Consider the following 13,584-nt stretch of genomic DNA (forward strand, 5'->3'; position numbering starts at 1 on the left):
ACCAACCCTACTTCCACCTATTTAATAATAGTTTTCTTAATTTTTGTCAAACTGTGAAATGATATACTTGATTTGTTTTTTTCTTTCATGGCATTTACCCAGGCGGTATTCCCAAAATTAAGAGGTTCAGGTACAGGAAAAAATACATTAAATAGTTTGGGGTTTTTTTTGTCTTGCTCTTTGACTCCTTCTTGGCAGGAAAAAAAAACAAAAAAAAAACAACTATACCAAGTATATCTAAGTCTCAAAATGTTGTTTATTTGTCCATCTAAAAAAACAGACTGAATAGTAGGCATTTTTTGCATGTTTGTCATGCATTATTATTTCCCAGGAAACTACCTCCCTGTTTGAGGTTTGTTGGGTGATCAGGAAGATTCAAAATCTCAGAGTTTTGTTTTTATTTTAAGCATTGTGGCTTAAACTCATATAAACACAACTTAGCAGCTTTTACCTTAAATTTTAGCATTAATCACATTTATAAATGCAATTTTTCTGTGACTTGTTGGGGACAAATGCGTATGGGCAATTTGGGAATGCAGCTCAGAGTAAAATTGTTTCAAGAATGGGAAGATTGTTTGGGAAGAAGGAAATTTCCTGCTTATAATGAAGTAACATTTGTACAAAGCAGCTGTGATTTTTGGAACTCCAACTGTCTATGCCTGCCTTCTCTTTCATCTTGTTCTCTAGTCAGTTCCAAGTGACACTGACTTAGTAGTGGTGTATTGGATGTGGTACCCCATGATTTTCAACCGGCGTGAAATAATATTGGGCACACAAAATATTGAGAAAGATGAGTGAGCTTCTGTGCAGTGGGATGACAAGGACTTTCTCAAGGAGGTTGTGTGACAGCAGCAAAAGTTTGGCCACCAGGGCTGTTAAAGTAGCAGCTCCTTGGTTGTGAAATGCAAACTGATGACCAGTTTGCTGAAGCTGACAGCACTTGCAGATGAACTGTTTTTGGTGCTAACACCTCCTTTCTACTCACAGTTATTCCATTAGTGTGATGATATTTGCTTCCATTAATGCCAGTTTAATATCCTTTTCTCCTTAGGATTTTCTGCACAACTGCCTATGGAAAGATGTTCTTCAAATAGAAGCTTTCTTGCTGGCATTATTATTGAATACAATCTCAAGTTTACAATGTTTGGTTTTCTGTTTTTTAAATATGTTTCTTTCATTCCTTTTCTGAGGTTTTTTTATTGATCTGCGGTGAAGTTAGATGGGAGAACATGTTGGGTACCATGTGTTCACAGATCACTATGATAATGCAAAAAGATTGTGAAGCCTGAAAGAAAACAGCATTCTATGTGATACAGACTCTCCTAAGGGCAAAGACATTTTTTTCCCCTTGTTATGTCTGTAGCTGTTAGATAAATGTTGTCTGACCGTGTTGAGTTCATTCTGCTCCATTTTTCCATTCACAGTTTCCATAGTAGACTTTATACTCTTATACTTACTTCGAAACTACTGTAGTGGAGTGCAGAAATACGTTGTCATCCTGACTTCCAGTTGAAGCAGGTGAGCCCAATAAGTGAAAACCTTTCACAGCACCTATTTGGTGGCTTTTATGCAAGCCAGTCTGTGCTTTCATATCACAGCTCCTACAGAAAGTATATTGCAACAAGAATCCACAGCCAAGCTTTATGCACTCAGGCTGTAAAACAGGCTGGGGATGGGAAAGCAAGCAAGTTGCTGTGGACTCCCATAAAGTACAGAAAAATTCTCCTTTCCCTCTTTTCTAACAAGTGTAAACTACTGAGGTTAAGTAGGTGGGGCAACCGGAAGTAATTACTAAGGCCAGTGGCATTTTTGTGGTTTAATAAAGGCAGAAGCTAATTATTCAGTTTTTATTTAAGTGAAATGATGCCAAAAAGGAGGTTCCTGCAGAGCAGCTGCACTCCTTCAGTGTTACCCTAATTTACCACAGACACAACTGTCACAAACAGAACTTTTAAATTTGATATATAGCCACGAAAGTAAGGAGCCTTTTGTCTGGAGTGCATGCAGAAGAACTCCTTTATACAAATCAACCGGCAGATGACGGACAATGATGAAAATTTGATTCTTTGAAGTCATAATGGTCATTGAAATGTGTGAAATTCTGGTATTGAAAAGAGAGCGCCTAGCAAGACTCTAAATCCTGGGTGGTTGCGGGAAGCTTGCTGGGAGGTTTTTCTGTGTTTTGACATCAACTTCCCATTGCTTGTTCCCTGTTTCCTTTATTAAAAAAAAAAAAAAAAAAAAAAAAGCTAAGCAGTAGATAGTTGATAGCAGTTATGTACGCTTTTTGCCTATGCGTGAAGAAATGTCAGAGTTGAAATATGACACCTTTCTGCACACCTGACTCACCCATTCAGAAACATTTCAGAGGTATTTTCAATCGTTTTATCTCTTTGCCTTGAACTGCGGAGTTTAGTTTCTTTTATTTTTTTGGTCCTGGTGTTGTGAGTGTGGAACTTACTTGAAGACATAATTCCTTTCCTTTGAATGCCACATTTATGATGAATCTTGTTTTCATTGATGCTGCGCCTGTGTATCCATTTTTCTGCCTCCCCATATTGCACTCCCACCATTTCTTATTACTCCTACAGCAGATTTACCAGTTCTTCCATCATGTTTTTAAAAAGCATAAGTTTTAATAAAGGCACAAAGTCCTTATGGTTTGTAGGCAGTTGGATGCAGGATGCAATTTGTTCTGCTTAAAAAAAGTGTTATAAATCGATATTAAGAAGTTACTATTTAAAAAAAAAAAAAAATATCTATATTACCAAAACCAAAATGGTCATAAAGAGTCTTTCAGATGATAGCCCACGTTAAAAATGATAGCCCATGTTAAAAATGTGAAATGGGATTGTTAATTTTTAGTACAAGTAAAGCTATATAGTTCAAATCTCATCTTTTATGTTGTTACCTTATTATTTAGAATTTGTTAATGCTGAACACCTCACTAATATTTTAATATGCTAATAGAGCAAAATTCAGTAAGGAGCACTTTGAAAAAAAAAAAGATAGTAGTGTGAAACTAGCTGTCAAAAACATCTTTGTTTTGGAAAGTTGGTTCACAGGTAGTTTCAATGAGAACTTGAACTCAGAACAAAGCTCTGAAGACACAGTAGAGAGTTCAACCCAGTGCAGCACAGTTCTTTTCAAGTATTATATTGTTTTAATGGAATCTTGGAGCGGGAGCTTTAGCCCATTGAAATGTCGCTTAAAGGACAGGTTCTTCTGTCACTAGTTGGAGCTGTGTGGATGAAATGATCACAATAGAGTGTTGTAATGCATTTTAAAAGTGTGAGAAATCAGTTTGTCTAGACTAAGAGTGCGCCTACAGGGAATAGAAATTTTAGAGCTTCTGTGCTCTTTAGGTGTCAAGTATGTGATAGATGCCAAGCCTTTTTATTCCATATCTTTGGCAACAGCTCAGCTATGCTACAGTACCTTACATGTCTACAGCAAGCAAAAACAGTGATTTTATGTCAGGACAACTTGGGCTTCAGAAACCAGAAACTCATTGTCCTAACAACTGTCTGTTCAATTGCTAGCTTTAATATGGGGAAGATATCAATAAACAATTGCTGGATTCCCAGAAGGCATGGAAACTTCAACTATAATGAATCAAAGTGTGAAGAGCTAGCAACACTATGTAGATATTTTAGTTTCTGAAAGTAGGCAGATTTAGTTTTCACCTTGAAAATAATTTTTATGGGATGAATCCTATATATTGTTGGTAAAATAACTGTTTTGGTGCTGGACAAGTGCCCAAAAAACATGAGTTGTAGGGTTAATGTGTAGTGTTCTTACGGTTTCTAGCATGAAAGCTTAAAAAAAAAAAAAAAAAAAATCCATAATACTGATTTTATTTTGTTTTATTATATTTTACTGATTTTATTGTGTTTTATTTTAATCCCAGAGAATTCTAGAGCAATTAAAAGACCTCCAAATCTGAAGCATAAAATTCATAGTGGACATAGAAGTTGCTGAGAATTATGATAGGAAAAAATGCAAATTTGGATGTACTTGGTGATAACAAGCAAACAGGTTTGTACCAAGCAAAGTCCAGGTTATTTCAAAGGGGAAATAAAATTACTGGAGAGTAATGCAAAATGTTCTCAACTGAGACTTGTTTGTTAAAATACGTATTTCAAGAGTAATACAGCAATCCAGATTTTTAAAAACACTTTTACTGCATTGTACTGCATTAAAAAAAATATTAAACAAAGCAGTTTGTGAATTCAAATAAGAAAACTTGAAGCTATTTCCTCCTGAAACTGTGGTTCAAGCTTCAGCAGTCAGAAATGCCAGTCTGTCTGTCAAGAGGTAATCTGTGTGTGTATTGCAACATTTTCCTAAGTGGTAGTCTTTCATATCAATGCTAGACTCTTATTAAAATAAACGTTATTTGATCCTAATGAAAGCATTTGTAATGGAATTGTTAAGATATTTGGACAGTTGCCTTTTGGTAGTCTGTGTAGAACATTTACAGTGTGAAAAATTAGTGTGTGCATTTGTTTTGCCTTCTTTTCTAATTGCAGATACAAATGAAATGCTTCAGATGTGCTCCCTGCTGTAGTTTCGAGGGATTGATCTCCCAGAGTCTATTTTCTGAAGAACACAAAAATATGAGACTTGCCTCATTTCAAAAGATGGTGTGGAGTCAGCACCAAGGGCTTTTAAGATTGCCACAAAGCAAAATCCCATAAATTAAGTAGCTACAGACATGTAAAGCCACAGTGTTTCCTTTAAACTTGTTTGCCTTTTCATACGAGTCATGCCACTGCTGATGAGATGAGTTCAATATGCCCAACTTTCTGTTAGGGTTTTTTTGGGGGCTAACACTACTTTACTACTTGTTTCTGGAGTGAGGAGGGGAGAGAGGGAGACCAAGGAGCTCCCACTGGCCTTTTAAGTATGTAAGGAACAGGAGTAGTTCAGCATCCTTAGAGATGGATTTGATGTTTGATTTCACACTCTACGGTATGAGGGTGAACTGACAGGTTAATTTTATGTAATTACTGTTTAGTTTTTAAAGAGAAAGTTCACTTTAATTATACAAGATGCTGCTGAGAGTAATTTTTCATAGCAGTTCATGTGACATTTTTCCCTATCTTATTAAAGACAGTTAATTCGTTTAGGCTGCTGTTTGTGGTCCTTTAGTTTTTATCTTCACTCTTTTTATTTGTAGATTGCTCAGAAGCTAAACGTCCGGGGGGGGAGGGGGCAAACTACTTTTGACTTCATTAAACATGGATTTTGTTTGGAAGGCTGGAATCTTCTAAATCCTTTTGTCCTTCAGAAGAATACCAAAGCAAAGGATGTTACCAGTGGCAAGTGGTGTAAAATCATGGAAAAACTTCCCTATCGAAAACGACTAATTAGTGTACAATACCTGTTCAAGAAATGTGTACTCAGACTGACACAGGTTGTTGAGCCATGGGCATTAGAGCCCCTGCTGTTGGTGAGGATCTAATGGTGCCAAATTAGGTAGCCTGCAGTAATCTGTGTATCTTGAATTTGAATGGAGTAGGGGGGCGAAGAAAAGGCCTGCAATTTGAGAGAGGATTAATGAAGTCAGCTGAGGAGTTGACATGAAATTTTGCTCTGCACTTAGATATCAACTAGTAGTCTTGAGAAGAAGCAACTCTCAAAAACAGGTGCTCACAGCCTGTGACATGGTTGGCCTTACTGCTTAAAGAAGAGGGGTCAATTTCATGTAATAATTAATGGTTAGAGAAATAAGAGAGCTGAGTTCTGGTACCTGCTCTGCCATGTCAGTTGTTGGATTATTGCAGAACAGATAAGTTGTGCCTCCTCCTTCATGCTAAGCATTGCTTTATGGTTCAGTCTAGATGTTTGTTAATTATCTGCAACCTTAAGCACATTTACATTGTAGTGCCCGAATAGCTGACGAGGATCTTGGTGGGAAGACCTGCTCATATTTGGTTCAGGCTCCTGATGTTAATGTAGAACTTTGTTTCCATGTATGCTATAATTTTCCTTTCAAGGGTTTAAAAAAAAACAAAAAAACGAGCTTATGATACAATTCCATGGTAGCTTTAGCTGGTGCAAATAGGATCAGTCCTGGCTTCACAGCTGCAGTTGGAGGGGATGTCTTGCTCCTCCTCTGGCTCTGACAGTTGTATAGGTGGGAGATGAGCAGGTTCAGGTGTCTGATCCATGTGAAATCTTGTTGAGCCAGGGGAAGCAGGATGACAGCAGCCCCAGTTGTGAAACTGCTTCAGCGTTAGAAAACTGGACTCATAACATACATTTCTGCAAAACTCTCGTATTGTGATTGTAAAAAAAAAAAAAAAAATCAAGCATGACATTGTATAAAAAGCAGAAGCAGTATTAGTTTACACACCTTTCATGTGAAGCCTTTTTAACAAATTCCATTGTATTTTTCGTAGAATATCTCTACTCTAACTGGTGTTCCAGATGAGCACATCAAAACCAGAAGAGTTCACATTTTTGTTCCTGCACGTAATGCAATGCAGGCAGGAGTTAACAATACGAAGAAGTGGAAGATGGAATTTGATAACAGGGAGCGCTGGGAGAACCCTCTGATGGGTTGGGCATCTACGTGAGTAGTTACTGAACTTTTCTATATTTCACTTCTACCCGTCATGTAAATTTTGAAATTGACTATTTGTAAATCTACGTAACAGCATTTGCATCAAGTGAATGGTCAGGTTTGTTTGTCATATGATTAACGATCATGTAAATACAGATTTTAGTTTACAAAATCTTCTTAAAGAGTTTGAAAAATGTTACCCAGAAATTTCTACTACTGTATTTGTAAGTAATGTTGCTGTATAACAGCGCTGGGGAAGGAAGGTTATTAGGTACCTGAAGCAATAAATCTTTCTCAGCTGTCAGTTCCGTATATTAAATTTGGTTATACATAAAATAATGATATCTAGCATTTGGAATTTCTTTTTACAAAGTTTTATAAAAATCCTAAAAATCTGAAATGAGGAGCTACAGTCAATTTTTAACAAACAAACTGTTTAAAACATCCGTTTTTTTTAGGATTGCTATTATGACTTGTAAATACCTTAAATATGCCAAAATCTAGAAAAGTAGTAACTTCATGGTAACTGTGCAAAAATGTAGAGATGTAACTTTGATGCAGCTAATTTTTTTTTTTTCTAAATAAATGTACAACCTACATTTTACAGTGTGGTTAGAATTCCTTTAAATTCTTCCAATGATATTATAATTTTGATTGGAAGCCATTTTGTTAGAAGGTTGTTCAGAAAAGTTAATTATTCTCTGTAAGCAAATATCAATAGAAATTAATCTTCAGACTTCAGAAAGGATACAGTGTGTTCTGGAAATTTCTGGCTACAATCATACAGGCACTTATGATTAAAGAACGTAAACTGCTGATGAAACTAAATCTGAATCTTTAAATATGAAATATTTAGGGATTTTTTTTTCCCCCAAAGATGTATTAATATTGTAAATTTATCATAGTTTGATTTTCAAAATAACTCTGAAATCAAGTTATGATATTTGCAGCCTGTAATGTCTTGGTTGTATTAGCATTGCAAAGAAATTAGGAAAGCTGAGACAGTACGTCATTAGATGAGGAAAAATATTAACTTAGAATTAAAATAATCTAACACGCTTTTGGCTGGTATGATTTCACTGCTGCAAGTAGCCACTATATTTAGCAAGCCATGATTGAGTTGTTTCACACTGGCCTAAATTAGGTAATAGACTGTTGACCAGCAATACACCTTTCCCACCTTTCTTATGTTCCGCACAAAGTGTCTGGCCACTACCATGTGGTTTATTTATACCCTTGCACAGATTACAGTTCTGTAACAGGTGCCAGTAACACCAGCTTTACAGTTCAGGTTTAATTTAACTTTTCCTCTAATTCCCCTTTGCTGGGAATGTGTCCTCTCCAAACAACTTATTTTCTGGAGCCAAAATAATGTCTTTTAAGGTTTCTAACAACCTAGAGAAATGTCCATATTATCAAGGGTTTACCTGAATGCTAAATTGTCCTGGAGTGCTTTTAGCACAGGTATATAAAATGGAGTGGCTGTTCTGAATTAATCCATTCCTGAGTGCATTTTTATTTTGCAGTAAGGGAAGGAATGTTTCTTGCATAACAAGCATAAACAAGCTCCAGATCAGCCAAAAGTGAGGGCTGTGTTGTGAATTGACATCGCTAGGTCAAGGGTTTTGTAAACTATTTTCTTTCATTCTTTAAAGAACTCTCAACAAATATTAGTGGACATCCTGGGAATTTCAAGTTACTGTTCAACCCCAGAAAAAACTAACAAAAGTTTCTTCAGATTAATTTTCTGCAGAAGTTGTTCTCCAGAGAACAATTTTGCCATTTAATTTTGAAGAATGTAAGGCAATTAGCGATGAGCTCATTTTGCTCTGGACTCAATATACTTATTTACCTGTAGGTCTTTGCTATGTTTCTGTCATTTTAGAATCTTAATACAATCTTTCCTAACATTTATTTATTATTGTTATCTCTTTGCAGTATTGTGGTTTTTTTGTTTTTTTTTTTCAATACAAGTAACACAATTATACATCTAAATAAAACGGATCCGTGTCGTTTTAATTGGTAGCCTTCATTACAGGAAAGTTAATTAATTGTTCTTGAGTACATCCTAACATAGGTTAAGAAACAGAAAAATCGTATGGTTTCTATTGCATAGGATCATATAAAAAGAACAAAAGGTGGAATTCCTATTTGCAGTCACTGATAGACAGCCTAGAGCACAGGAAATCCTGCAGCACTGTTACTACTGTCAGGACATCATGTTGGCATTTCTGAACTCTGCTGTTTGCTCACAGATTATCACAAATTTAAATACATGGGTAGCTCATTCAGAGAAAGAAATCAGAAAGCTGTGTATAAATTGGATGAAGGATGAACATAAAGGAAAAGAGAACGCGTGATTTCTTCATTTCTTTATTTCCAAATTGCTTCTGTTTGGGAAGGTTTTCACTAAATGTGCAGCATTGAACAAGTACAAATTATACATCAAACTTAAATTTCTTTTTTTGCTGCTTAGTAGCACTGACTAGATTTTTCCAACCTCAGAATCTAATCACAGAAGAGATGAACAGTAAGCATTAGCTGTCCAAATACTGCGATATATTGGGTTGCTTGATTGTCCTTTGGTCACACTATGAGCTAATTCATAGTCCCTAATTCTCTATACTGCTTTTATAAGATAAATATTTACAAATTTTTAGAAAAACGCATGATAGTGATATGTCAAAGTCTAATGTTTGCTTTTATCCAATGTGGGTTTTTTTTCTTGGGGAATATATTGAATTTATACATACATCAGATAAAATTACATTGTTGTCTTTGCTGGAAGCTAGATTCCCTGTCTTCCCCTCCCCCTCTGCCAGTCACAGTCTTTGTCCTTTATTGTATAGAATTCAATGTATCTTTGGTTGCTTTTTCTCTTCATTTACCCTTATAGCTTCAAAGGGAACAGTCAGAGACAGCTCGGTCAATAGTAGATTGCAATTTGGTCTTGTCTTGAAGTTGTCTCCCAGGCTAACATGCTGGCTCAGGGAAGCATTATGTAATCCTTGTGCTCCTGCAGCCCATTTCTTGTATCTATGAAAGTCCTGTAGATTAATTTTTAGAACCCTACTTCTTCACCTTTTGTCATTGCTTCTAAAGTAAGCTTTTAAAGCAAAATAAAAGTATTGGTTTTTACTGAGAATTTAATTCATTTCAAAAAGCATTTTTCTTTTTTACTTTCTTTCAGAAATGTAATTGAGAATAGCCGATCATCAAAAAATAACCACTGTGTAATTGGTTAGCTAGCGGTTTGAGTTTCTGAACTTTGTTTTCAGTGATGGATTAAAATCTCATTGCTGTACTGGAGTGATTTTTGGAGGTCACATGACTTCAAATAAAATATCAACTTGTTCACATTCTCTCCAATATCTCATTAACTCCTGCTCTGCTCACTTTGATATTCTGCATATGATTACTCTCCCACTAACTGCTCAGCAGACGTCTTCCCTCCTTAAATTGTTCTAAGTTGCCTTAAGCCTCCTATTCTTTCAAAAAGAGAGGGACTGCATACCTTTCAAAATCAAAATAAGATTGTTGAAAAGCATTTATTTCAACCTCAGTATGTAGTTAGACAAGTTTGTTGACTAAAAAACTTATAACATGAATTTTTTCATTGAGTTGGGGGGAAATTTCAGTAAACTGAAAGACAAAAACAATACTGTACACAACATAAAAGTTAATCCTAGAACTAATGAAAATGTAGGAATTTTGAATGGCTAAAATTTAGTCTGCTTTTGAAATCGTGTACTACAAAATATTGTGCAGGCAACTTGAGATGCAGGTATAATTATTTTATACTTTGTTGTTAAAATCTGTCATCTGATTTCTTACAGAGCTGATCCTTTGTCCAACATGGTTCTTACTTTCTCTACTAAAGAAGATGCCATTGCCTTTGCTGAAAAAAATGGTGCGTATTATATGTATGAGACACGATAGATTCAGCTTGTTTAGTTCTCATGGATATACGGAACTGGTATAACTGAGTTAAGACCAGGAATAATATACATGGAGGTTAAGTTTTTTTCAGCATTCTTCAGCTTTCATCAGTATGTAGTCCAGGTTAATTAGAGAGAAACATTTCTTGATCAGACCAAATTGAATAGAGTTGCTAGGTGATTCTGCTGTGAACCTATAAAAATAGAAAAACTTTACTAACTTTTGCAGTTAAAAAGCTGAATTGTGTGATTCTTTCTTTTGACTTGTTAATGTCTGGTATATTTAGTGTTCCTATTGCTCTGTGAGTAATAGATTCAATATCAGATGCAGCTGGAAATAGGTATTTTACAAAATTTAAATGTACATTTAGAAAGAAACGAGGACTGTAGGCACCTGGCTTCTATGCTGAGATATAATTGAAATCTGTTAATCTAGAGGAACACAATTCTCTGTCCTTTCAGTGAGAACTACCCGAGTTTTACAACAAAATTCTTTAAAACCTCAAATTTATCTTCCACAAGTCCTAGATATTGCAAGTATTCTGATAAAAGTAGGATTCAGTTTTAACTCAATTCTCACTTAAGAACTTTGGAACTTCAGGTGAGCTATCTTTTCACCTGTCTCCTGAAGCATCTTCTGTAGCTGGAAAAAGAGTACTGTGAATACAGTAGCAGGAGAGATCTCTGTCCAAAATGTGACTTCTGAGAATAGTCTGAAATTGAAACGAGGAGACACTTGCAACTGGATGAAATTAAAAGTTTAGACTGTAGGCCTAAATTCTTTTTTGTTCAATCCGACATTACTATTGAAAGACATACAGCTTTTGTAACAAGGATGGAGAGATTTCTATGCCACAGTAGCCTTTAGTTGTCTGGTAAGAATGTTCTTCCAGAGAACATTCCAGAGAAAGTACAATCTGCTTTCTTTCCCTTTAGCTTGTATGACAGAGTTCTAGGCAAGAATTATCTCCCCCACCACTGTGGTACTTTTATGATAGTGAGCTCAGCTGTTTTGAAAAACTGAAGGTGCCTAGCTGAAGAAGCCTGTTCTAGAGTGAAGTCTTATCATATATGGTAGCCTCTTGCAATCCAAAGTTAGATGTAACTAATTGTGGATTTTTGATACCTGTAGCAGCCCAAGTAATTGTGCAGGCAGTTGCAAATCTCTTGGAGGCACTCAGCACCTCTTTATCTAGAATATAAAATGATGAAGCAATAAGCTGGGGCTGTAGATTCCATTCCAGCAGCTGAGTACCTCAAAGTTAGGTGTTATAATGCTGAATGTTGTGATATTGAAGTCTGTCTCTGGCTGTAGTTCTGGCCGTTTGCTCAAGCTTATACTGTTAGAACAGTAGACAAAAGTCAGTGCCTTCATAGATGGAAAGAATGTTTTCAAAACCTCACCTTGTGTTCCAGAGGTTCTTGTAGAAAAATCAATATTGTTTCAACCTTGTAATCAGGGTAACCTTTTTGTGTTATTGGTGGGTACATTAAATTGAGGCTCATTGACAGGACGACCTGTGTCTTAAAAATGTTTTGATGTCCTCATGTGTACATTGAGCATTCTCTGTGAATAACAAATGTAAAAATTCAGGTATATGTTAAATCTTCTCAGATTTAACGACACTTCATTTTAAAGCAAAGGAAGAAATATATCATTGTATCAGTATCAGTTATAACTACACTTTTACCATTTCTAGCTTCCACTCAAGTATTTCAGCTTTGAGTGAAATGTTGCAGCTGAAGAGACCAAACTTTGGAATACTGAGTGCTGCCCTGGCAACTTTCCAGGCACCTGGAGGCTGCAATTGATTTGCATTTTGATTTACATAAACACTGATGTCTCCACCTCCTCTTTTCTGACACTTTTTAGCATTTCTCTTGCTTAACTATCACATAATTTACTTGTCTTCTATCACTTCATTCCCTTCTCTTTTACTCTTAATTTTTTACGTTCTTATAAAAAGTTTAGCATTGTACTCCCTTCTGATGTTGAATTCTATTCTTTGCTTTTCCTTACCTTGGTCCTTCCACCTTTCCTTTTTCTTAGCCTTTCCAAGGTCTTGATTCTTTCCCAAACTTTTAGGACTGGACTTCTCTATGCTGCCTTTTCCTTGTGACCTTACCTTTCTTTCTGTCCTAGCTTTTTTCGTTTTTTTGTCCCACAGAGCCTTAGTACCTGTGTGATACTCTAGAGTTGCAATGCTGTGAACTTGCAGAGCTGTATACAGAAATGGTCAGTGTTCCCTATTGAGCTTTTTTGCTGATGACTGTCAAGTTTTCTGAAGGGGTACTGAAAGTTGAGGTATGCAAAGTCTCTCAATTGTGAGAACAGGCATGTGTCAAGTGCACGATATTTCTGTATTCTCTGTATTCTCTGCCAGCTGCAAAGGAAGTACATAGTGGATTCCTATCTGCTGAAAAAAAATACTAATGTTGAAAGGTTTAAGATGCATTTGCTCTATATTGTATGCAATGAATATTTAAAATTCTTTTTTCTTTTTTTTTTTTTTCTTCTTTTTTTCTTTTAATCTCCCCCAACCATTTCCCCTGCAACTCCTAGGCTGGAGCTATGACGTGGAAGAAAAGAAGATTCCAAAACCTAAATCCAAGTCTTACGGTGCAAACTTTTCCTGGAACAAAAGAACACGGGTGTCTACAAAATAAGTTGGCATTGGCTGTCTCTGACTGTGAATAAAGTCAGCTGTGCTGTATTTATAGTAGACGTATAATACATCTCTTAATCTCCTAATAAATTTGACCTTTAAACTACAAATGCATCTTGTGATGTCTATTTAAAATGTTTTTGATGTCTCCAATTGAACCTGTTACAAACTTCCCTATATATAGAGGAGATTTGGGGTGTTCATACTTGTAAAAAATTGCTGCATTAGGAATCTATCAGAAGGAATGTTTGCAATCAGCTGCAACTTTAAAGAAAGGTTGTGGTTTATCTTTCACAGTAATTTTATATTCAATATCTTGTTTAAATTTTCAGTATATATGAAATCTCTCAATAGCAGCTTGTTTTTTTTCTCATACATAAGACAAATTTATCAGTTGAATAGCAGAATA

General features: G+C 35.7%; 1 protein-coding gene across 1 annotated transcript in view; it reads left to right on the forward strand.

Moving 5' to 3' along the window:
* The window catches only part of NDUFS4 (NADH:ubiquinone oxidoreductase subunit S4), a 45,537-nt gene extending 32,252 nt beyond the window's left edge, over positions 1-13,285 (forward strand). Inside the window, exons 3-5 of the mRNA XM_085213054.1 lie at positions 6,408-6,580; positions 10,408-10,481; positions 13,073-13,285. Of these exons, the coding sequence (XP_085069180.1) occupies positions 6,408-6,580; positions 10,408-10,481; positions 13,073-13,176 (351 nt within the window). The 3' untranslated portion in view covers positions 13,177-13,285. The remainder of the gene's footprint in view (positions 1-6,407; positions 6,581-10,407; positions 10,482-13,072) is intronic.
* The last annotated feature ends 299 nt before the right edge of the window (positions 13,286-13,584 follow it).

Source organism: Meleagris gallopavo, chromosome Z (assembly GCF_905368555.1).
Source record: "Meleagris gallopavo chromosome Z, MGAL_WU_HG_1.1, whole genome shotgun sequence".
Classification (NCBI taxonomy): domain Eukaryota; kingdom Metazoa; phylum Chordata; class Aves; order Galliformes; family Phasianidae; genus Meleagris; species Meleagris gallopavo.